The following is a 27,178-nucleotide window of genomic DNA, read 5'->3' as shown; positions in this document are numbered from 1 at the left end:
GATGTCTTCAGAACATGTTTTTGAATCGAGAGGCTTTTAGTCGCATTGCATTCTGATCCGGTGTGATAAAAATATTCGCATATTTTACTGGCCTTTAAAGGTTTCCGTTATGTGGCCGAGAACGTTTGTATCGATTTTTGTCGATATCAGTCAAGTCACGAACATATGCTTTCAATGAGATCTTTTGATGAAGCCGGAAGTTGATCCAGATAAAAAAAATAACGTTGTTCTTACGTTGGCTTTGCTCAATTATTAGCCTACAAGCTAATCGATGGCATAAATCACTTGTGATTTAAAGAAAGGAGGCTGAATTTGGTCCTGTGTAGGCTTAAGCATGCTTGCAAATAAGATCACGAGGAAAAACATAATGTGAACAAAATGGAAAGATATTTGTAAGAACTGTCCTCATTAAACTGATACGTTCCACTAATTAAGGTAGGACGCCTATGTAAAAACATAACAAAATTTAAAAATATTTTTGTGGCGATTTCGTGTTCACTCATGCTAAAACAGTCCTGCCTAGTTTTGGGGTAAAGGTTAGCCGTTTTTAGTGGTTTAAAAACGTGTTACATAAGGGAGCCCCCATAGCAATTTGGATTGCTTATTAGCTTTTAGCCTACAAAACGTGAATTTTTAGCTTCTCAACTTTTAGACAAAGATGTAGGCCTATTAGCCATTTTTCAACCAAACTCTGAAAAAATTAGTATAGGCTAAAATACAAAAACTTTTTTTTACGGTAACAGTATCAAAATATCTTGACTTGAAACTTTATTTTAATTGCTTAGAAACAATCTGATAAAATTAGGTGAGTCGTTGGTGAGATATCAGTGTTTAAAAAATGTTAGCGTTTTACCACTAGGTAGGCTAACAATAAAAGCACTCGAAAATTTCTTTTATTATTATTATTTGTTCTCCATCCATCTTTTTAGTAACAAGAATGAATGCACAATTTGACTTTTTGACAATGGGTCCTACCTTAATATGGGATATAGGCTTCTGTAGTGGTTGGAAAAGCTATCTGACTTGGTTGTAAGACTCCAGCAACGGCCCAATCACTTCTTCGGGAAAGTGTATCTTCTTTGCGAGAGACTATCGGGGTAAAATACCTACCTCGCTCAGTTATTGATAAATCACACGAGATTTGTTTACTTGCAAAGAACCTGTTGAAATGATCATGATATTTAAAGTATGACACAGACAATATGAGGCGTTTGCTCAAAGAATCATTTGGAACTGAACTGAATACAAAAGATGATGTTTAAACACAACATAACAGTAGCCTACGAGACACACGTCCACTCAGTAGGCCTATAGCTCGCTTCCATCCGAATAATCTTGGCAAAACAAGCGTAGCCTACACCCAACAGTCTGAGTAAGCTAATAAAAATAGGCTACCACGAGCAGTGGCATAGCCAGAAAAAAAGTTTGGAGGGGGGGCAAATATTTGATGAATTGAAGAGAACGACAAAGTGTTTAATTTGAGAAATCGCCACCTGATGTGCAGTGGCGTATCCTGGTAGGTTAAGCAAGGGAAACAATAAAGCTGGTGGAGGGTTAGAGCGTGCCGAAGGCACGCGTATTCTAGGGGGGTCCGGGGGCATGCTCCCCCGGAAAATTTTTGCAAAATTACACTCAAGTAATGGATTATAGCGCTTTCTGGAAACACTTTCATGGTAATATTTGTATGAAACTTATTAGCAGATAAACAGTTATTAACTTATTAAAGGTAGCTCTTACACACGAACGGGCAAAAACTGCGGCTAAAATTAGAGAACACAAAAAACTCAGCTAGACAAAAACCCAACAGAGTAAGCGATTCTGAAATTGCTTCCACAGATTAGTTAAAAGAAGCGTAAATCGCTTAAAGTTTGCGCGATTTACGATTTGCAAAATTTATTGGTGTCTTTCTGTGTGTCTAAAACAAGTCCTGGGGGGTGTTAATAGCCAGATGTCTTAAAAAACGATATAAATTTAAGCTATACCGGTACAAATTATATTATATTTTTAACAAAGGGTTCAACTTCGGAATCCAAACTTTGAAAATTTGGGGGGGCCATGACCCCTTTCGTCTCCTCCTGGCTACGCCTATGATCACGAGGCAATTTCTACTTCAATAAAAAGTTTTATAAGGAACGCTCGCAAAAATCTCTATCAGATTAGTTGATCACGCGCGACCAGCGAGTTCAACTGAATAGGCTAATAAAGGATGGCAATTTGAAATATTAATAAACACATGAATCAGGGATTCATAGTATATACTATACTATCCCTGATATGAATACATATATATACATACAATCCCTGACATGAATGTACGAAAAATATGACCAAATTGTAGCCTACACTTCTCAAAGCTTCATCCAAGAATTGGTCATTGAAACCTTCTTTCTTTCCGTAACCTTTCCAAGGGGCCTTGGTAATGTGAGGAAACCACCTCATACTATTTGGATGCAGTGCGTTTGTTTCCTAGAAGTGTCTTGATTTGGGGCTGGAGAATCTCAAATCAAATCATCTGGCATGTTTGCAAAACATTAGCGGCATAGGCTATGCAACAACTTTTCTCTTTCGATCAATAAAAAACACAAAAGTTATTCCTTTTTTTAAGCAACAAAAAATGACAGCTATAAATCATGCAATGCATGTTGAAAACATATTAATTAACATAAATTTAAATAAACCATAAATCACTTGCGAATATAATTATGTAAAACTAGGCTGTACAAACAACGGTAGTTAGATATGGCTAGAATTTGGTACAAACTGGGAGAAAAAATGGCAACTCTAGACAAAATTCCTCATTATCACTTCAGCGGTTTGTTCAAAATTTTCTTGGTGAAATTTTAGTTGTTTGGCTTTGAGTGGTGAGCGAGTGATCGACTGATCGTATCCCTTCAAAATTGAAACTACAATTACTGAAAAGATTCAAAAGTATTTTTGATGTGTTTATTTGGAGTAGAGAAAACAGAGGAAGAATTTGTTTTGAGAAAAAAAACACAAAATTTAAGTTAACAGCCTAAAAATTACCGTACCCACCATCTTTTTATTTGACCAGGTTATGGTTTTTTAATGTTTGAAACTAAAGCGTTTTAAGCTTACTCGATTTTTAGTGCAAAGATGACTCTCAATGAAGAATTAAGAAATGCCAATAAAATGTTGCTAAGACGATTGAAAAAGTCCCAGGTATATCAGTGTTGCTTTGAGCTTGAAATTTTTCTGTTTTTTCTTTGGTATTTAAACTGTGTTGATTGATTGATAGAATTTTTATCCTCGGACTGGGAAAGCTTCTTGCAGAGCTTAATCCTGGCAGTTTTGCATACTTGCAGAGGCTTTGAATCACTGACGCAGGCCCGGCCACTGAGATTAACAGTTAGTGAAGAACTTTGTGAGTGAGTGAACAGAGTAAGTGAGTAACAAAAATTAGTAATCCCTGTAACTTATCTACAAATTCAATTTTTAGGAAGAAATCTCTCAGCTGATTGTTGCAGCAAAGCACTCCGATCCCTGTGTCCTTTCATTTCAAGCATCGAGTAAACCTCCGCTAACATCAACAGTTTGCAACAGAAGCCCAATCCAATCTTTGCGTCCATCTGCCCGGGCCACATTTGACATAAAAAAGTCTCTCCACAAATCTCCAGGTTGTATTATAAGCTTTATGTCATGAATTGTGTACCTTTCTTTTATGGTTGTAAAACTAAATAATTAAAGTTTAAAGTGTAATACACAAAATTTCGAAGCAGGACATTAAGGCGCGAACAAAACGGCGCGAGACAAAAAGGCGCAGAAAAAACGGCGCAGAGACAAAATGGCGCAGAGGCAAAACGGCGCCAAAGTCAACGTAACAATTTTTTTTTCTTTTGAAAATACTTAACTCAAGCGCTATAGTTGATCAATAATAGTTTTGATTCAAACGCGTTGCTCATTTCAAGTTCATTTGGGAAGCACGAAATAACATTATTGTAAAGAGAAACTACCGTGCAATAATATCTAATTTGTGATAATTAAATGAGTTCAATAACACTCAATGACATTCTTAATTCAAATGCGTTGCTCCTTATATTCGAAGTCAAGTTCAGTCGGGAAGTAAAGACCACATTTGGTCGGGGAGCAATTTGAAACAGCGTACATTTGTTTGCAATAAGTTCAAAGATTATGTCGCATCATTTTCAAGACAAAATACGGCGCGATTAATATTCCCGCATCACACTTTGCGTTCTGTCTCTCACATTAACAACCGTGACGGCTTATCAACTGCCAAGAAACTATTTATTCTGTAATTATCCAGCTGGCAAAAGTGCGACCACAGTGCTTAGACGTAAAAATTGTTTGTTTTGAAAGGTGCGAAGATCGGAAACAACTGTTTGCTTGTGATGTAGGCAGATTTGGCTACAAGCCGCAAAAAATATATTCTTACACAGCTAACAATTCCATTGTTTTACCAGACGGGTTTTATTTTTACTTTTCGAGCTGGGTACAAATTGCAACGGTTTGCCGAAGTTTAGAACGATTCAATTAGCGAAATCAGGAATTGTTTATTTACCACGTTTCTGCAGAAACAGATGCAAAACAAAACGTAGTGCAAAAATATATAGTTACAGACTTTTCGCAGTCTATACTCACGAGTTACGTCATTTTACATTGATTCAACCATGATGATAATAAATCAAAGCTAAAACAACAATGTTCTATTCTAACAGCACTTATCTTTTGAAACGTAACAACAAACGATGTCCACTTGTGCAATCATTGGAGGCAGTCAATTTTATGATAAATCAAATTCGTCTAACGTTGATTCCTTCATATACATATGCGAATTCGTTTTCAAAATACATTCCTTATACAGACGAAATCGGTTAATCGAACCACCTATTTGCCAGACGTTTTGATACGATTGATTCGTTTAAAGCAAGGGTCTCAAACACGCGGGCCGCATGCGGCCCTCGAGGACTTTTGGTGCGGCCCGCGATGCACTTTTAATCTTTGAAATAACTAACTATTACATTACGGTACATATTTGTTCTACAGAATTAAATAAAATGCACTCTGAAGCTGCTCAAAAAATCTGAAAATGCCCATCAAACTTCACATGACTTTTTAGCACTGTCGCGCCATTTTATTGCGTGCGAGAAACTCGTATTGTTAAATCACAATCACATTGCCTATTCACTTATTTTTCTTCTCTCGTTTGACTTTGCTACTTGTCGGTTTGTTGTCATTAGTCGAATCCAGGGCTCACCACGTGGAGGTTGACAACTTGAGCCTTAGGGAACGTTCAAATATTACGTAACGCCTTCGAGGGGGAGGGGGGGTTATGCAAAGCAATACGTTAGCGTCACATCGGGGGGGAGGGGCTTCAAGCAAAACGTTACGTAACGCTTTCGAGTACGGAATGGTAGTTTTTTGTGCTGAATTTGTAGTGAAAAAGCGTTACATGGGGGAGGGGGGGATTGAAAAAAGCGTTACGTTGGCGTTACATGGGGGAGGGGGGGTCAAAAATTCGGAAAAAAAGCGTTACATAATATTTGAACGTTCCCTTATTGTGTTGTCATTGCAACAGTAACCTTGGTATTTGCTGATAAAAAGTTCTTCAAGGGTTAGTTCTTTCCGCTTTTTTTGAAAGTAGATTGCAAGATTTTTGCTTTCCAGGTCCGTCGTTTTGTTTGCGCTCTTTTTTTTTTGCGTTTCCATTCTTGTGTTCTCACAGTGTTTTTCCATCTCTTTATTTTTACTACTTTTTCTTGCGATCTCAATTTCTTGGAGCGTTCTTACTCTCTTTTTTATTGCATTTTAACTGTGTTATGTTGTTTATTGACTTCTCGTTCTCGTTGTATACTGCGGCCCTCGGTTTAATTTACAAGTGTCTTTTCGGCCCTCAAAGCAATTTGAGTTTGAGACCCTTGGTTTAAACCAATTTACTAAAAAAAGGTTATTGTGAATGGGCGTAATTGTTGAGAAGGTGTCTGTGCTGACTAGGCAGCAACGCACAGTACAACTGATACTTCATAGATACAACTGTTTACAATTCTGGTTAAACTTTACAGAGTTTACTAGTTCTGTGTTACATTATCACTATGATGTATATATGCTCCAGCCAGCAAAACTGGTCCTTTTCACATTGATTTATGGTCAGCAGACATTGAAACAATGTAAAAAAGACCATCTTTGTTGACTGGGAGAGCAGGTACGATCAAAGCATTTTTCTGCAAACTGGGGCAATCGGACTTGTTTTCATCTCACCGACCTCTGTGATGTCACAACGCGAACTTTGACTGTTGAAGTTTTTGATTCAAGCGTGCTATTTTTAGCTCCTTACCAGCTGTGTAGTTTTGAGAATGGAATGTGGCCTACGAAAATAGTTGTATGGTAGAAAAACACGGTTCCCACTCATTGTTTGTTTTGAAATCGCCAAGGTTTTTTTTTTCAAATCTTTTGCGCTGTCTGGTAAAATAATTAATTTGCAATGTTCCTCAACTGAACGAAACTGCACAAATGAAATTACGCACTGCATTTCACAACAGTAGGCTACTTTTTTTCAGCAATTTTAAAAAAAATTCTCCAAAGTTTTCTGGTTTAAACTTTTGGACATGCTTTCCAACACTCCCCTCTCAAGCCGAAATAATTTGTCCGTGTCCATTTCTTGGAAGGCCAGTGGCGGACGGATGACATCAAAAGCATTTAAACTTCTTTAAGGAACAACGCATTTGAATTAAGAATGTCATTGAGTGTTATTGAACTCATTTAATTATCACAAATTAGATATTATTGCACGGTAGTTTCTCTTTACAATAATGTTATTTCGTGCTTCCCAAATGAACTTGAAGTGAGCAACGCGTTTGAATCAAAACTATTATTGATGCACTCAGTTGTTTCCGAGGTCGCACTTTTGCCAGCTGGATAATTACAGAATAAATAGTTTCTTGGCAGTTGATAAGCCGTCACGGTTGTTAGTGTGAGAGACAGAACGCAAAGTGTGATGCGGGAATATTAATCGCGCCGTATTTTGTCTTGAAAATGATGCGACATAATCTTTGAACTTATTGCAAACAAATGTACGCTGTTTCAAATTGCTCCCCGACCAAATGTGGTCTTTACTTCTCGACTGAACTTGACTTCGAATATAAGGAGCAACGCATTTGAATTAAGAATGTCATTGAGTGTTATTGAACTCATTTAATTATCACAAATTAGATACTATTGCACGGTAGTTTCTCTTTACAATAATGTTATTTCGTGCTTCCCAAATGAACTTGAAATGAGCAACGCGTTTGAATCAAAACTATTATTGATCAACTATAGCGCTTGAGTTAAGTATTTTCAAAAGAAAAAAAAATTGTTACGTTGACTTTGGCGCCGTTTTGTCTGCGCCGTTTTGCCTCTGCGCCATTTTGTCTCTGCGCCGTTTTTTCTGCGCCTTTTTGTCTCGCGCCGTTTTGTTCGCGCCTTAATGTCGTGGACCGACAAAATTTTATTTGGTTTGATACAGTAGCCTTTCTTACATAATAGAGTCAACTTTCTTATGTGTTTCAATTAGAATGACAAACTATATATATAATATGATATGAATTAATTTAAGCACATGCTAATGCTCAATTCTAAATATACTATGCAACTGTTCAGGCATACTGAAACGCAAGTCCACTTCTACCAAAGTTAGGTGAGTGATGAAAACACTAGGCCTATACAGGAAAATAGTTTAAACTAACGTGCAGGGATGCCAGGTTGTGTTTTGAAAACAAGCAAGTGAATCTAAAAAAACAAGCCCAAAACAGGAAAATCAACACAAAAACAAGCCCAATAGTTTGCAACCAATACAAATTAGCATAAAGCACGCGGTTTAGCAGTTTAAAATTTTCAATACAAACTTTGAAGTCCATACATCACGTTTCTTTCAAGAATGACATTTGTTTAAGCCATTCCAAGCAATAATTATCTTGAAAAGAAGGGATACAATGTTGTCTACAATAAAAACCTCTCAATTTCAGTGTCAAAAACAAGTTTAAAAAAATTTGACAGGCCAAAAAACAAGCCCAAAAACAAGCAACCCGCAAACTCAAAAAAAATACGCGCACTCGAAAAAAACAAGCCCAAACTTGCGGGAAAACCGCAAAGTTGGCAACACTGCTAACGTGCTTCTGATTTTTATGCGAGTTCAATTGTTAGAAGCAGTCATCTCTGCCTACATTAATGATAACACCTTCCAATTTAGAAGCAGTTATTCTACTTCGGAGAGATTTTACAATGTAAACAAAAAACCTGACAGCAAACAGGGAGCAAAACTTCATGACTTTTTGAGTCCACACTCCACACTAATTCAAGTTTAATCAGATTCCATGTCATGCTTAAAGACTGCTAAAAATTCCATTTTTCATGTTTATATCATATGGTAGATTTGGAGTAACTTTAATTCGCATTCGTTTGTGCTTTACTAAACTAGATTGAGGCAGGGTGCTGTTTTGCAAGGTGCCATGAATCTTAAATGATGGTGTGTTATCACTGGTACATAAGTCACATCCCCTATGTTACAACCAAAGAGGTTTTTGAAAGTTATCTAAATTAACTTTAATGGTCCAAGTGTTTCTGCTGTCCGGAAGTTGCCAGAGTTTTTAATTGTTTTATAAATTAATAACAAGGGCAGAAAGTATGACGGCAAAAAAGTATCAGATTTGCAATTACACTTTAAAAACACTGCATCAGATCGTAGACTGTAGAAACAAAGCTTTAGAACTTTATGTTTGATTTTCAGAATAAACATCAGACATTTTCAGGTTAAGTAGAAGCAAGTTATAATTTTGATTTGGCCTTTTAGTTTGTTGAAAGTACATCTGCAAATAAATTATTTTGCAACCTTTGTAACTTCTGAACCATTTATAACTGCTTATAACCAGTTAACCACTTATTATGTTAGCACCGCAAACCATTTATAACTGGTGGCTAACACTGAACCGCTAATACTGGTGACTAAATTTAACAGTTACATGTTCGAAACTTATTCAAATGGCTCAGTGTAAGTTGCAAGGGTCTTAAATTTTTGGTTAGTTTTTTATGTGTTAAATTCGCTTAGTTTAAATTTGTATGTTATCTCTGAGTTTATTATTTAATTTTAAAACGTTTTTCCCACTGTAAAAATGCTATAAAAGCTCGTCTTGGAAAAACTTGTTTTATTGAAATGTGGTTTCAATACAAAGCAACACAAAATAGTTAAAAACAATCTATCGAAAAATACCTACTGAAAAGTACCGTACCATATTATTATTATTTAAAACAAATGGATTATATTTTTCTGTAGGCTACCAATTCCTAAAACCACAACGCCTGGAAAGACCCCATCAAACTATCACGTTATTTCAAAATTTCTTCAACAGAAACATGATGAAGGACATGATCTAACTTTTACACATATTCCTAATGATCAACCTTTGTTAACAGCGAAGGGCAACAGCAGGTAATTGAAAAGGTCTATCTTAGTGGCTTATAAAGTAAGTCAATACCTTTTTAATTTAAAAATATAATTTTTGTGATTACTGAAACCTTTTATCACATTCAACAAATCCATTTCTCACTTCCAACATCAAACCATTTGTTTACGTCTGCTCGTCGTCGTCGTGTGAGCCTCTGGGGCCAAGGGTCTATCTTTTACCACCCCTGATTCATGATGTTCTCGGACAACACTGGAAGGCTACTAGAGAGCAGCCAGTCTTTGGTTTCATCGTCCATGACACGCAGACCTTCCACTCCGTTAGGTGACTTGAAGATGGAACAGTCATTGATGATGTGGTCTGCGGTCTGTTCCTTGGCACCACATTCACAGGAGGAGGAAGAGGCCATTCCCCATTGGTGCATGGTTGAGCGGAAAAACCTGACGCCCGTACGAAGATGGTTGAGGCGAATGAGGCGCACCCATGCCTGTCTAGGGAGTGTTAGGTCGATGGGGCGTGTGTCGGCGTCGGGGATGAACGAATGGAGTCTGGTGGCGCTTGACTTCCATATAGAACTCCATTTATAGTCCGCCCAAGTAGCCACAGAGATGTCTTGTACATCAGCTTCGTTGATAAGAAGTTGAACGGCTGGCACAAATGGGTGTCTTGATTTCAGTCGACGAGGGTGCTCGTTTGGGAGAGCAGAGATCTTGTGGTGGAGAAGGTGGTTAGGCTCCAGTGCCTGTCGACCGAGGGACAGAGTGGCTTCTTTGCGACAAAGCTCAGCGGGTTGGATGCCAGCGAGAATGGGGAGATTGTCCAATGGTGTGGGACGCAGGCATCCAGTCACTATGCGCAGGGCGCTGTTTATGGCAGTGTCGATGTTGTGGCAGTGAGCACTGCGGCACCAAACAGGTGTGCAGTACTCTGCTGAAGAGTAGACAATGGCTAAGGCTGCTATACGCAAAGTGTCAGCCCTCGCCCCCCAGCTGCTGTCACAGCATCATATTTGTATTTGGTATTCTGTGCTAGTGATTGCAAAGTAAGGTCATGACTGCTATATATTTATACATAGGCGTCGATTTTTTCTTAGAAGAGAGGAATTTTGGGTGGGCGAGAGTTTTCAAACAGATTTCATTGAATGTGTAGGCCTATGTTCGCAAATTCGCAATGGTTAGTCTTTCTCACAAAGACTGCGTTTAGCGTCGCTGCAGCAATTCAGCTTTAATAGCACTGCTTTCTTCATCAATGTCATCTCTACGTTCATTCGTGTTGGACGTGGCTTCTTCAGCGTTATCATCTCGACGCCTTTTGGAAGCTGGGTTTAAGAATGCACGAATAGATGTTTGACTTTGCTTCATGTTTAACTTTTCAATAATAAAGTGACAACATCGCGCGGCGCCCCAATTTATACCCAGCAACAAGTTTGTGAGGAAAGATTTGTAAAAAGCGATTGTTTCAGTACGTCTTTAGTTTGTATCGATTATTTTATTGTCATGTTCATTATGATGTCATATTCATATTCCCTTACGCTGACCCGGCCGGAACTGAAGTTTGATTGTGACGTAACGAAAGTGAAACCATTCGGAGAAAAGATCAAACGTGGCTTTCTCTCACCAGGAATTGCCAGCGTGTGGCAGTTGCCGTAGCAACAACACAACAACAATGCAGTGAGTACCGAAAATGGTTTGCAGATGCTGACTTTTATTTCTAACCGCGACGATATTCAATATGTAAATAGAGGAAACGTACGACAGGTTCTTTTAGAAGAGAGGAGTGTGGTAAATGCGCGCATCCGATTTAGCGTTTCAAGTACAGACACACTGGTCAGCGCAATTTCGATTACCACGAAAAGCTAGGCCACCCGGATTCTAATTGTCTTGGCTTTCTGCTCTAGACAGGTTTTCAACGTGCGACGTCCCAAGAGAGAGAGATGAGTTCGGCGGTTTTACAGCGTATTGGCTTGATATCAAATCGTGCCCAAAATCCTTTTTTTCAACGCAGCGTTGTTGCGGAATTACTTTGTTCTGTCGGATACCTAGCGAGAGACATAGTTGCGCTGCAGTTGGTTGGATAATTCAGCGTTTAACAAAAACGAAAATAATTGTAACGAACACTTCATAGGTGTCATGAAAACAGGGTGGGCGAAACATATTTTGCCCACCCTCGTTTCACGGCAGAGTGGGAGCCGCCCACCCGGCCCACCCTATTTCGACGCCTATGTATTTATATACCGGTATTTGATTTTCACTTTTGGTTTAAAAACAATTGCTGCGCGGAAACAATCGGCCACCCCCACTAGTGGGGAACAAACCGACGATGGATTATGATGATGATGTTTATCCCTGTTCAATATAAGTACGGTATGTAATACAACAAAAATTACCAAAAGATTGCTCAGTACCGGTAATGAAAAGATGAGTAGAACAATTTGAGGTGGCAAATGGCCTAATATCAATATTATTTAAGCAATCTTGACAGCCTTTTACTCGCTACAGTAAGATCATCATAATGTTCTGTTCAGATAAAACCTTTTAATTAGGAATCAACTTTTTTTTATCTATTTTATTGAGATAAGAAACTTCTAATATTGTATATGCTCATTGCTCAGATGACTTCACTTCACAGCCAAGGTATCAGAAATAATGAATCCTGATGTTGGTCATGGCAGCTTAACATGTACCACAAAAATGCACAGAGCAAATATTCATCATCGATTCTTGTTTTAAGTTCATATTTTATCACTCTAATTGTGATGCATTTTGTATTAAGGCCTGTTAAAAGGAATGGAAATTCAACTCCTTTGAAGACCAGGCTTGCTCATCCCAACCCAGACAAACCGCTTCAGGTGACGTTTAGAACTCCGGACAATACATACCACAGTGACAATGCGGAAGGAGCAAGAAGGTATACTTTACACTACAGTATTACAAATTTAACTATTGACGTGCCTGCACTTTACGTATTTTAGCTGGTGCATTTTGTCTCGAATGCGTTATTTACAAAACACGACGCTTTATCTCAGCTACCTAATATGGCTAGTGCAGACTCAGGGAGTCAGGGTGGTCCACGACTGAACTACAGTCCAAGACTGCATGCATGAAAGACCCTATTAAGGTTTGAGGAAAACTTTGTTGGCTGCATAAAAATGGTTTTCAGCTTGTTGTGCGACTCAAAAAGTGATTTTTAGCTAGTAAAGAAGATGCAATTTACATAACACATCAACAAAATAGCAAACGAAAACAATTTATGGTTTCTTGCTTTTGGTTTTTGTGTCAATCTCTGCTTTAAATTCGGTGTTCGACCGACGTTAGAAGGCATCCAGAGTTTCATCAGCCATTGTGTTCGGTGTGTCGCTTTTTAACCTTTCGCAAATGTACGGTACCGTGTGTGATACCAAACATGGAGCACATCTTCAGTGCAAAGTCTTTTATATTAAACTCTTTTCAAGGATTCGAGAGTCTGTGTTAGCCACAAAAAGCAAAATCAAGGCAAGTTTGTATCGTCACAAACACCAAAAAGAAACCTATTAAGCTGCACTTTGATGATGTGCGAATTATTTAGGGTTGTGGCTAATGCAATGCATTTATGTAAAACGCAGGTAGGTGTCCCATGCGGATTTTGCACTGGAAAATCCAGCATGCAGGAAGTGTTCACCGGCCGCACAAAGGCTGCACGTAGGCCGCATGCTACACGCGTGCCAGGGTTTGTACCACCCTGGGCTAGTGATTTTTTTAGATAACTGTGTAAAGAAGTTAGAAAACAACTGCCTTATCTTTTTCAAACTGAACCTGTGTGTATTTTTTAACTTTTGCTCCCAAGATACTTGTACGGTACAAATTAATAACCTATTTTCAACAATGTGTTGATGTTGACCTGTGTTAGGGCCAATCTAGACCAGCTTGAACTAACTAGCTTGAATTAGAAAAACTGCCAAAATAATACAAAGAAACATCTTATTTAGAACTATCTAATAATGAACCATTTTTCATAGAGTTTGATAGATTCAATGTGTTACATTTGTTTGTATCTTAATTTTTCAGAACTCCTCCACTCCTGGGATATGACTGGATAGCAGGAGTGGTTGACAATTCTGACGTGGCTACTCCAAAGCATTCAAGATCATTCCTTGAAGAAATGAAGGAATTTCGAAAACTCAATCGTTCAGAATGTCACAGCAAGAAATATTGGGATGAGATGCTTAGAACGCCAAAGACTCCAATTGAAGTCTTGTCACCATATCGCCGTATCAAGGTGAACTGATTGAAATAGTAATTTTTACTTTGGCCTTGTACCCTTCGAGCAGTTTTCGCTTTCACTTCGTTTTTTTTTAAACAACTTGTCAAATTTTTTTTGTGCTACCTTAGACTGCTCAAAAGAGCCCTGATCCCAGTGACACCAGGGATCCGCGCATCATCAATTATACCATCAACAAACGTCTCTTCCCTGTCCCGGTTGATCCTAATGAGGAAGTGTGTCCTGGAAGCACCACTTCACCACGATACATTCGAGTCAGCATCCCTAAATCTTCCTTGCTGTCCCCATACAGGTAAGTAGTATTGTAAGGAGTAAGCACCACATCAGTTTTTTGCCAATACAATCAGGCCCATATTTGTTGTAATGGTACTCACTACTGATACTACACGGTCTGTGTTATGAGGCATTGTTTTGATTTCTGAGATCATTGACCATATATGACACATACTATAAGTCGAGGATCTGTAGGCTGCATCAACTGTCATGAAGCACTTAAATACCGTTTTACCTTCCTTCACAGACTTTACGCAGTTCTGTTGAATTCTGCTCTAATTTCACTCTGAAATCCCTAAGGTGGTGTTGATACCGTACAATTAATACGAACATATTTTTCAGATATAAGGCTCTTCACAAAGGAAACTTCACAGAGGGCGCCGAAAGCTTGTCGTTGCCCGATCATTGCATGATGGGATGGCAGAATACTGTTCCCAAGCGACCAGAACAAAACCATGTAAGGAGCTGTTGTTATTCTCTCGGTTAAGTTTAAAAACTTTATATTTTCTGAAAATGTTTACCAAGTTTTATGTGACGTATGTGCCTACGATTTTCGTAGCCCACGCATGCACGTCAGTATCATGGGGTCTACGGTTTGAACGTTTTCGCATGTTATTATTGCCATGGAGCATCGAACAATAATTCGTCAATTTCATTTTATAAATTATCAGCTACACGTTCTCAAATAAATCTTGTGTTTTATTTTCAGCATTCCACGGGTTTAGATTTACGATCTTCCATGAGACCTAAGGAGAGCTTGGTTGGCTTACAGTTGAAGTCTGGACAGTTGTCGATGCCGGTTCAACAGAATGTATTGGAAGAAAGCATACTCGACGAGTCGTATGCTATCCGGTATAAACTTCTACAGTCAAGAAGCCGCAGATAATGGTTGTGCAAAACTTTTGTCAATTTGGTTTTACGTTTACGCAGCTGTCTTGTGAATCACTGAAACGATCATTGAAAGAATTCTTTGAGATCTTTTGTCACAGTCGTGTGAAGCTATCACTAAGCATTGAACACGTAGTAGTCTGGTAATGGTTGGTTGCATTTGTGTAGTTTTTGCCATACAAATAAATTGTAGTGAACTTTACTTCTACCACAATAAGCACATGTCAGTTTCTTCCTGGTCATATTTTGATATTATAGTCTGGGGACGAAGACTCAAGTGAGTGGTCGGTCTTTCGGTGACAGATTGTACAACGTGCTCATTTATAAAGCGTTCGGTAACTAATTGATTGTTAGTTGGTTGGTTTTGAATCTTTATCCTCGGACTGACAAAGCCTTAATTGGTTATTCCTGGTAGTTTCGCATACTTGTAGAAACTCTTGACGCAAGACCGGTTACCGAGATTGGCAGAGTGAAGTTTTCCGATTGTTGAAGTGTTGTTGCCGGGGAATTATTCCATTTACTAGGTGCCGCTGAATGGAGAGCAGTCGTGAAATGCGTTGCTCAAACGCAGATCCCGAGAGTCGAACTTGCGCCGCGTGATCTTGAGCCGGGCGCGTAACCACTGAGCTGACTAATTGATTGTGTATTTTGCGATCTTCACAATTTGAAAACCTTGCATGCGTTGGTTCAGATTCGGTAGGCTACATTGCATTTTATGTGTATCACCACGTGCGACATTTACTTCAATGTATCACCAAACAAACACTGTAATGTGTTGTGTTCAGGGCCGGCGCAAGGTTATTTCGCATCCTAGGCAAGTTTCAATTTCGGCGCCCCATTGATCAACATTTTAGTGTAATAAGTAGGGATATTGGACTAAGGGGATCCGAAGCTTATCCGTTTTTTCATTTATTCCGTCCAACTGAAGGGCATGCCTCGAGGTGCGCTCGTTTCGAGTTTGGTTTGGTTTAAGCTGGTAGGTTATGAATATAGAAGACAAAGTTGTGATTCGTGTCAGATAGGCTACGAGCGGATTTTTAATTTTCAAAATTCTGTTAATTGGGTGAAGTGTCAATCTGCTGTCGCCTGGAGTGGTCTCTCGTGCATTACTAGGCCTTAGGGTACCAGTATGTTGGAGAGAAAGAGTTAATTTCAGTATACACTAGTCCAAGTTTATTCATAATAAAAACATACTTGAGTTTAGTACTAATCAGCTGGAATAATAACCAATGAGATTAGTAGGCTAACACTGGTAGGTAGGCTAAGGCTAACAATACACAATTACACATCATTTCTACTCGTGCCAATGTATAATGCTTCCAAGTCTTTCATATCTCATTGTGCATATACCTGAAACTAAATACTTGTGCTTGAATGTTATAGGTCATTCAAATTGTTTTGCAATATGGGGTTTACCTGTTGCGTTCCGAATTGTAATACTGGTTATCGTTTATCTCAAAGTACCGGTAACAGAGCAAAAGTATCACTTTTTCGATTTCCTCGCAATCAAGATGCAATTCAATCTTGGATTAAAGCTATCCCTAGAGAACAGTATGAAGTCACTTCCAGTAGAGTTTGTGCAAAACATTTCTATATGATTCAGACTTTATAACAAGTACTACCGATGTCCGAGAAAGAAGAGTTGCAAAAAGAGAATTGTTGCAACTGAAAAAACTTCGCTTAAAGCCGTCAGCTGTAGCCGAGTGGTTAGCGCGTTGTGGCAGCCGTGGCCGAGTGGTTAGCGCGTTGGGCTCGCAGTCGAGAGCCTGCATGTTCGACTGCAGCCACCCGCACTTGCTGTTGTTTCTCTAGGCAAGAAACTTTACGATAATTGCCTCTACCTAGTGATCGATTTCGAGTAATGGGTAGTACCAAATTTAAGTCATAAGTGGAGTAGACAACCGGAAACAGACATTGCCGTCGGCTGCAGCGTGGGTCAGGTGTACGTCGGAAGGCGTACACCGATGCATAGCGCTCAAGTCCGCTTTCCCGCAATGCAGGATAAAGATAAACAAACAAACAAGCTGTAGCCTACCAAGAATATTTCCTGGTTATCTGACAAAGCAACAGCCACCTAAAAGATCAACCTCGACAGCCTCTGCAAGACTGAAAAAGGAAAATGATTTGCTTGAACAACTAACAGAACAATTTACAATTCAAGACTCATTTAATGATTTGAATACTTTGAAAATTAAAGTAGGTGAGGCTAGTTTACCTTCTGGGTATACCACAGTAGTAAATCAACGGTCAATAGAGTTCCATTACATCTCATACAATGATGGTAGCAACTTTGCTCCAAACAGGCGCGAATCTAAGAGTTTTTTTCGGGGGGGGCCAGAAAATTTGAAAATCAATTAAAAAGAAAGAAAAAGCTAAACAGATATGAACAATGATACTACGACATATACGATATGCTAGAAAATAGACATTAAAACAACCATTTTCATCAATTGTGATGCCGAGGGACTAATATCAGCTGTTTAGAAGCATATCAAACCATTTGATGCGGAAACATACAATTTTTCACAAAATTTCGGGGGGGGCCCGGGCCCCCCCCATAAATCCGCGCCTGGCTCCAAAGATAATTGCTTCTGTAGTGGTTGAACACAATTTGGAAGTAAAGGCTTTCGTAGCCCCAGTAGAAGTTCCAAAAGAGTTGTACAAGCATCTTATCAGCAATGTTTCAATTTTCACAATGACGGAGGTTTGTAATACTTGCATATTGCAAGAATTTATCAAATGAGTTTGATGGTGGCAATGATAAAAACACTTACGATTACATTAAACTGGCTATTGCTTCGTTGCAACAATGCATTGCTATTCAGGTAGCAAACCCAGACCAAAATGCTTGTTGCCGAACATTGGGCTTGTCATAGAGCAACTTCAGTTGATTCTAGTTGATAAAAATGCCCGGCACTATTCTTCCGATTTGCTGACAGTGTCGTTTCTGTGGAGACTAACAAGTCCTTCTTTATATAAAAAATTGAGCGAAATTTTTGTGTTGCCAACTGTACGAAGACTTCAGCAGTTATCCACAGATTGCAATGTGGAAAGTCGTTGCATTGACATGCAATATTTGCAACAAAGAACTGCAAATTTATCAGAAGGTGAAAGGACAGTCACTTTACTCATAGACGAGGTTTATACAGCACAAAGGGTTGAGTATAGCAATGGTGCTTTCATCGGTTTGACGGAAGAAGGTGCACCAGCAAAAACAGTTTTAACCTTTATGGTTCAATCTGTTTGTAACAGCTTTAAAGATGTTGTGTGCCTTGTGCCTGTTCAAAAGCTGGATACTCAACTCCTTCAATCTTGGTTTGAAAAAGTGATGAGTGCACTAGATGAAATCTTCTTTGTTGTTGCTGTCTCCGTTGACAATCATGTTTGCAACAGGTATTTATGTCTGCATGAATTGGTTGTGATGAGAGCTGGGTAATAATATTTTTGACATGCTTTAATTTGTCACTAGACCCAGGGCCGGTAAAGGGTAATGGTTTGATCTTGCAAGTTAAAACATCATAACCTTTTTGAAGTGTAAAAATGTTATATTCATCAAAGTACTTGTGAAGCCAACATTTTTTATCACCGCTGAAGTGTTTTTGCTCTCTTATGTCTATGCATTTAGAAGTAGTAAGCCGGTGAAATTTTTAATGATTGTGGTAATTTTGGAATTATTGGAATAAAACTCAATGTGATGACTTCTACATAAAGATGCCCAATTTCAGTACTAGCTTTCGCTGTGGGGTATAAGCTCTGGCTTATTTGACATGGAATGATCTCTATGCTTAACACAGCACTGATAGTTCCAGTCTTCATGGTCAAAAATTTTACTTTCGGCAGGAATACACTTTTTCACCAAAATGCACTTCAATGCTTTTGGCAAAACATGCTTCAAGTGTTCCTTTCTGAAAGGCTAAAGCAAACTTAATTCAACAATTCAAAAAACACTAATCGTTTGTAAGTTGGGTGTACTTTTACGCAGTTTGAATGTACAAATTTATTGGACAAACGGTGTAATTTTATTGGTGGTAATATTATACTTCACATAGTTCAATTAACTAACAATGTACTCTTTTATTTAGAAAAATGTTCATGGATATGTGCGGGAGCAACAAATTATCAAGTTGCATTGTGCATCCTACAAGAAAAGAAAAGCACTTATATCTTCTATTTGACTTCACCCACAATTTTAAAAATATTTTTAATAACTTTCTGAATAGAAAGAGAATACACTTTCCTCCTGTTGGTGAAGATCATAGACACATCCTTGGTGAAAAATGCACTGCTCATTTTGAGCATATAAAACGCTTGTATGCTCTTGAGGAACACAAGCCTCTGAAGGCTGCATTTGCACTGTGGAAAGCATCGCTAAATCCCAGCAACTTAGCGCGTACATCACCCCAACACGCTTTAAGTAAGTAAAGTTGTAATTATGGTATTAATGACACAGACCCATCTGTGAATTGAGTAAAGAACTCACTACCTTGTAATGCATACACATAAATCGTGCTCAACTGGTGAAGTTTCTGTCTTGTATGCAGAAAGGGTTTGTTCGGATGATATGAGCATTGAGCGCAACAACAATATAAAATAGCATTTGAAATTGGTCGGATATGACATCACAAAGACATATACATGATGTAAAAGGAAGACTTCCATTCGTAAACATGAATCATTACTTTCCCACAGCTTTACTATTCCTGCTGGTAATTTAGGTTAGCACTATTACTGGAAACTGTGTAGGAAATTATTATGCGTAAAGTCATAGAATAAAAAATACTGAATAAGACTATTTTTGCCAGCTAAAGATGGCCTTTGCTAATTTCAGGTGTGTTCTGTGAATCAACTGCGCATGCCTTGGAGTTGTATGCTGAAAGCAATTCTGGGTTCCTGGAAACATCGAGATTTGTGAAATTTATATCTAACATTTGGAAAATCATGTCCGTTAAATCACCATGGGTATGTCCAGGGGCGCCGGAAGCGGGGGGGCAGGGGGGGCGAATGCCCCCCCTGCCCTCAAATTTTCTGCAGATGGAGGGGCAGGGGGGGCAATGGTGCCCTTTTAAAGTCATGTAAGCTACTGCACATTTTGCAAAATAACAATTTCTGCTATTCGCTTTTAGCCTAATTATATTCTTTCATTTTTGCCTCAAGATAATATTTACGGCACAAAATTTTGCAACACAGTACAGGCCTTAAAACTCGTTTTTTTTTCAACAGCCATCGTGGCCTAACGGGAGCTCCTTCTCGGCGGCCAAATCTGCGTGCTTGGAAGCCAAAATACAAAATAAAAATAACGATAGCACAAGTAAATAGAATTAAACTTGCAACAATGCTAAAATGATCACTTAGCGTTGTTGAAGTCTGGGCCTGGGCGACGTCCTACAATAGATTCGCTGCACCACGCAATAACTGCTTTATCGGGATTGTAATCCAGTACTATTCAAACGACACTCGCACGAGTGTCTCCAATGTGGCTGATTTTATAAAACTCCCCTAGAATTCTTTTTAGCAACGAAAAACAACGTTCGACATGTGTTGACGATGACGGCAAGGTAATAAAATAAGTATTTCAATGATTAAAACATTACTTGTAGGCTTTAACTGCCCTTTATCAGAACTGACGATGCACTAGCAAGTGCGAAATATTTTTTCTTTTAAATCTACTGACATCTGATCCTGTTGCCTTAGCAATTGAGGTTTTAGCTATTTCAATGATGTACATTACTAAAAGACATTACTAAAAGAAGCATACTTTTTGCAAAATATGATCAAAAAATGTTTTCCCATTGATGTCAACTAACTTTGTTCTCCTTTTTAACAACGGTTCAATGTCCGACAACATCGAATCGACATAAAAACGACAATATTGCCAGCCGATGTAAATTAGCAATTCGGATTAAGACTTTGTTAAAATAAACGTCGGGAATTACAAACAAGACTTACAGCGCTGGCGATCGCAGATGGATATTCCATCAATAACAAATATCCCCACACAATGCAACAGCGGCGATCATGACGCGCTGATCTAACTTTGCGTCACTCTTTGATACTGCAGGTTTTCGACAGTTAATCCACGATCATTGTATTGCGAAATTAAATAATTGGCTAGGAGAGACCGGCGGCCAAACTTGGCCGATTGAGGAGGTAGCACTAGCGGTTCATTCAAGCACTACTTAGCGGCCATGGCCGCAGGCTGCTTTAAGGCTTGACAGTAGGTTACATCATTATAAAATAGCATGATGCCCTTCTTTGTATACCGCACACTTGTAGGCTATCATTACTCAATACATAGTGAGCTGATAGATTAGCATTATCGCTATGTCTTATCTTAAAACTTGAAAAAAAATTGGCCTTTTAGTAAACAAAAGTGCCCTTTTTTCGTAATCTTGCCCCCCCAGTCAAAAATCGTTCCGGCGCCCCTGGGTATGTCACTGTACTGAATACTGATATCGCAAATTTTACATATATATAAACAGACTACGTAAAAACCAACAACAACAGCTTTTCTGCGAAACAGAAGTCAGTGGAAGAAGTTAAAAACTGCTTTCCAGTCGTTAGACTCTCTTATAAACGATTACGTATTAATGCAATGTTATTGATTACGTTTTTTTCTTTTTTGTTTGTGAAATGCTCACTTAACTCACTGCACTGTGTGTTTTAAAGGTGTAGCAAAAAAGGATGACATGTGCATGCCGATGACATTTCCTAAAGAAGGAGAGGATCAACCTGCCAACATGTGCTACCTTGCAGCTGCAGTTGACATATTTGTCAAGTGGCAACAATCTGGAAATGCTGGTCTCACTGAGCAAACATTCTTGGCATGCATCCAAACGATGACAGCAGTGCCCGAACTTGCTCAGGATTTGCATGACAATTTGGGATTGATGTACATCCTTCCAGGAAAATTCACCTCCGATCCCATTGAAGGTCGCTTTGGCTGGTATCGCCAAGTGTGTCCATCAAACAGCTATTGGAAGCTGAGAAGAAAATTCGAAAGCTCAGCTTACTGCAACAAGATGGCTTACAAGCTGCATCCAAATTAAGCAATCTCGACTCTGTTTCAGTTGACAGTGTGAACACTGGTACTTCATCAGCCATCTCGGAAATTGCATGGCTGATTCAACTTTTTTCCGAAGTTACTCTTGACGATCTGGAAGAAAATGATGCTAATGTAGCCTTTTATGTTAGTGGATACATTGGACGCAGTATTTCTCGCCGTCGACATTGTTTGTCTTGTAAAACACTTCTGATTAAGTGCGATGACGCTCCTCCTATGCCTGAATGCGAGTCCTCCAAGCATGCTAAACTGTTTGAAATTGCAGATCGCGGTGGTCTGTCAGTGCCAACAGAGTTGTGCTTCGCTGTAACGACAATGGCTGTTCAGTATTACGATGTCGTACTCAGCAATCCTTCTGCTGAAAAGAAAATGCTCACCCTACCAAACTTACGCTCCGCTTTTATTCGAGCCGTTAAAAATGCAGCAGAGACGTCATTCGGTTTACAGGCTGATGTGGCTTGTTCAAAAGACCACTGCAATTTCGAGTTGATTGGAAAAACTTCGTTTAATTGTTTTGCCAAAAATCAATTAAAACGTTTGAACGCTCCCAGGCGCAAGGAACCCGCGAAGATGGCTCGAACAGTACGCAAGCTTACGAGTGGTGGTTCACGCAAGACTGCAAATACTTGAATTTGTGTCATTGCCTGATTGTGGTTACAGTGTGAAATTATGATATCTGATTGTCCAGTGATATTTATGGGTATTATTTTTGTTTGTGTACATAGCCTACTAGCCAAGTTTATGAATAATAAGCCATTAGTCGTTTTTTCTTTTGTGGATTCTACATGTAGCCTAACGTTTTTATGTAGCCTAATGAATTGGTTATACAATATGAATATGTTTGCTGACGACATTTGCTGCATCTCGCCTAGTTTGTGTGGCTTACAAAATATGTTAGATGTTTGTCACAAGTATGCTGTTGAACATTTACTTTCAATTACTTTCACTTCTAAAAAGTCATTTGGTATGTTATTCTCCCCAAAAAACTTTTATATTTCACGTGCTCCTTTGCTACATCTAGGTAAATCTGAAGTTGTGTTCACAGACTCTGTAAAATACCTGGGTGTATTTATTGAGAGTTCTCTCTCTGATGAACATGATATTTCAAGGCAAGTACGCTCTCAGTACTGTGCTGCAAATAATGCAAAATTTAATTTTTCTAAATGCTCACCCACTGTGAAAAACATTGTATTTCGTTCTTCTTGTATGTCGTTTTACTCATCCCAGTTGTGGAACAAGTTTAGGTGTTCTAGTATAAAACGATTACGTGTTGCTTACAATGACTCTTTCAGAATGTTGCACAATTTGCCTCGTTATGTCAGTGCCCTTGAATATCAAGTAATGAATAATTTAACAACGTTTGATGCTTTATTGAGGAAAAACATGTTTTCGTTTATCAACCGTTGCATTCACTCCTCAAATCGCTTTATGTCAGACCTGATGTCATCTGATTGTTTTTATCGTTCTGAATACTTTTAATTCTTCCAACGCTCATTGTATGTAAATTTGTTACAGTAGATAGCCCATTTAGTGAGCTTTTAAACCGACGGCATCCAAAGTGGCTCTCTGATGTGACCTTTGTGCATTTGCTGTTTGTGTATTATTTCGTTGGTTTGTTTTGGATATGGACAGCTTTGTCTGACGCAAATAAATAATAATAATAATTTTGTCATCAACATAGGATTGACAATAATGTACAGATACAACTTTTTTGAAACGACGAATATAGCCCAACAGCCAGTGCAAAACAAACATTTTCTCGTGTAGTAACACCGCATTGTGCAATTCATTGTAGACAACATGGTTAGCCCTCCAGTTGGACGGACGGATTTTGAGTTTCGCATCCCGTTAGTGTCTAGGAATCCCTGGTAATAAGTAAACAATAAAAGATGTAAATTTTTCCGCTTTCAGTGTCTCAAATTGCTGTGGATGAAATGGGGTTGTGCGACAGGATACCACGAAACCACTAGCGGCGGTACAACTGGGTCCTTCTAGACGAGAACTAGCCTTGCGCAGCATATAAACGATCGAAAAAAGTTCCCGCGCTTTTCAAAGCAAGCAGCAAAAATTTCTCTCTCCAGGCCCAAATCAAAAAATGGACTCATAAAAATAATTAAGGCCTGGAGAAAAGCTAATTCTAGAAAAACCAAGAAGAAAATTTGATTGTAGTCATATCAACACCAAAACTATCAAAATCAACCAGGAAGTTGCAGAGATAATTAAACTTGAAAAGACCTTCAGTTAGGCTAGCTAAGAAGTCAGCAGTCATTGTTTGTTTGTTTTTTTGCATTTACGAAGATAATCACAGCTGCCAGTAAAATCCTCAAGTTTAGAAGACAAAGTAAGTTAAAAGGACTCATTTTTGACTTTCTTACATTTTCTAAACCCAGCCATTATTTTTCACCCAACCGTTACTAATAACCTTCAACCCAACCAAGACCAATTTCAGCACAAGCTCAACCATCAACACCAAAGAGGTTAATCTATTCAATCAATCAATGTTTTATTTGTCAGTAACAGGAACATAGGTAGATGTTTGAAATATGCAATTAATGTACACAATGCAAAGTTACACAAGTTCCCATACCGACTGAGAGACAACGAAACGACCATACGGTCTACAAGTCAATTGCCACCCTACGGAAATGACGATTTTGCCATTTAAACTAAGCTTACAAGAGAGGGAAGAGAGAGAAACCTATTGGAAACAAATCAAATTTCAGAAGAAAAAAAAGATCAAATCTGGACAGTTTATTGTACGCTACCACTCCATTTTTTGTTTAATTTTAGTTTGTTATTCTATTAATTTGTAGTTCTACACAATTTTGAAGTACAGTAATCAGATTCAGCTAGGTCAAGACTGACTAATATTTTTCCCCTAAGTTTCATCCTTTGTGACGTAATAATAATATTTTTGAAATCTTCACCTTCCGAACTCGTATTTTTTTTTCTCGTACTGTATTTTACAATTCGTATTCCGACATTGATCGATATCATAAACCGACTAACTTAGGCTACGTGTACGTTAGTATATCCATTATCCTCGCCAGTCTTAATTCTCTTTTTAAGCTGCATATTTTAATCAGGTCATTTTAACACATTTCATTTGATTCTATATCACTGCTTGACGGAATTTTGCCCTGAGTTACCTCTCATCAACTAAAGTACCGTAATTTAATTTAGTTTCAAATTAAAATTATTACTTAGTCAATTTCCAAAATCCTTGCTAAATTAAATATTTCATAACGCAATAATAGTGTTTTGTTTATTTTCTAAAGTGTTTCTTACACCACTTAAACCAGACTTGTTATTTGTTCTTTTTCGGTGCTTGTTGGTCACCGTCCTATTTCGTCACACATAAGTGAATTCTTTGATTATCCTGACTACAAGTTATAAATGCAGGTGTTGGTGATTTTGCTTTTAATCTGTTTTGTTGCAAAGTCATTTTGTAATCTTTCGTGTCTTGCGTTATTGGTTTTGTATTCATCTGTTGGTCATACTTTGTTTGTGGCAATGTCTGCGGATTGTAAAAATTTTTATTCAAAAAACTCCTTCTCTTTAACTAACAATATTAATAGGAACCAGCTATCGATTTTACATGTAAACATGAGAAGCCTAGTTGGCAACTTTGAAAAATTAGAATCACTGCTTGTCGAAATGCAAGAAGCACCGGACCTTATTGCTGTGTCAGAAACCTGGCTGAATGAAAATCGATTGCATTTTGTTAGCTTGCAAGGCTATAATTTTGTCCACTTTAATAACAAACAAACTGATGCTAAAATACAAGCAGGTGGTGTCGGGCTATACGTAAGCAGTTCAATAAAGTATAATCAAATTAATAATTTAAGTCTAAACTTACAGGAATGTGAAGATCTCTGGGTGGATATTACTTTATCAAACAATAGACAGTGCACAGTTGGTGTAGTATACAGGCATCCCAAAAATAAGTTAATTGAGTTTCAAACCAAATTCTGTGAGTGCATTGATTCGTTAAATAATTTCAAAAAACAATACTACATTTGTGGTGATTTTAATATTGATATGTTAGCAAAGACAAAAAATTCTGCTGTAAAAAATTACTGTGATGCGTTTCTCTCTTTAGGCTGCAATCAATTAGTACAATCCCCAACCCGTGTAACTTCCACAAGTTCAACTTTAATCGATCATGTATACAGCAACGACCAATCAAATAAAATTCAATGCCATGTTCTTATTCACGATGTTTCTGACCACTTTCCTATTGTAGTTGTGATAAACTCTGTAAAACCAAAACAAGAAAAATATACACAAAAAGTAAGGAACATGAAAAACTTTGTTGCTGATGAATTCGTTTGTGATCTGGAAAATAGCTTGACCAACCAATACACAGAAAGGAATGATTCAGTTCATAGCAAATTTAATCATTTCATCGACACTTTTAATGACACTTTAAACAAGCATGCACCTTTACGATTGTTGTCTCGAAGAGAAAGAAAACTCAAGACCAAACCATGGCTAACAAAAGGAATTTTGAACTCCATCAAAACTAAAAACAGACTATATCACTTAAAAATAAAAGACCCAACAAACACTTCTGCACAAGCAACATACAAAAAGTACAGAAATGTACTTACTCATACCAAAGAGCAAGCAAAACAAATGCATTACAGTTTTCTTATTACGCAAAGCAAGCACAACACTGGAAAAATATGGAAAACCATAAATGACATCATCAAGTACAAACATAAGCACACAGCTCACATACCAGAAGAAATAATTAGCACTGACAATGAAAAAATATCTGACCCTGCACAAATAAGTAACTGTTTTAATGATTATTTCACAGAAATTGGTCATTCTATGGCATCTAAAATCCCTCTACCGTCTCCTGGCTCATTATTGAAATTGCAAAGTGTCCCATTCTCCTTTTTCCTAAAACCTGTCAATCAAGAAGAAGTATTAAAACATCTTAATAATCTTTCTGTCTCTAAAAGTACAGGACATGATGGAATACCTATGAGATTTGTCAAACTATCCTCACCAATAATCGCCCCTTTCCTCACCAACTTATTCAATGAGTGTATCGATAAAGGTGTATATCCTGATGTACTAAAGGTCGCTCAAGTTACCCCAATCTTCAAAAGTGGCTCCAGGAAAAATTGTTCCAACTATAGGCCCATATCACTATTGTCCCCCTTCACCAAAATATTCGAAAAATGCCTGTATGAACAAATGTACAATTATCTAACAAAAAAAGACCTGATCACACCACATCAGTATGGATTTAGACCACAATATTCCACTTCGT

At 38.2% G+C, this 27,178-nt stretch overlaps 1 protein-coding gene across 1 annotated transcript; it reads left to right on the top strand.

The window, feature by feature from the left end:
- The first annotated feature begins 3,050 nt into the window (after positions 1–3,050).
- On the top strand, positions 3,051–15,523 carry LOC145772296 (migration and invasion-inhibitory protein-like). The gene is made up of 9 exons (XM_082584163.1): positions 3,051–3,180; positions 3,458–3,635; positions 7,615–7,651; positions 9,284–9,439; positions 12,186–12,320; positions 13,457–13,667; positions 13,781–13,962; positions 14,286–14,400; positions 14,653–15,523. The coding sequence occupies exons 1-9, from the start codon at positions 3,115–3,117 to the stop codon at positions 14,827–14,829; spliced, it is 1,257 nt and encodes a 418-aa protein (XP_082440289.1). The 5' UTR covers positions 3,051–3,114; the 3' UTR covers positions 14,830–15,523.
- The last annotated feature ends 11,655 nt before the right edge of the window (positions 15,524–27,178 follow it).

Source organism: Aplidium turbinatum, chromosome 6 (assembly GCF_918807975.1).
Source record: "Aplidium turbinatum chromosome 6, kaAplTurb1.1, whole genome shotgun sequence".
Taxonomy (NCBI): Eukaryota; Metazoa; Chordata; class Ascidiacea; order Aplousobranchia; family Polyclinidae; genus Aplidium; species Aplidium turbinatum.
Note: the sequence above shows the minus strand (reverse complement) of the source record. Positions and strands in the feature narration are given on the sequence as shown.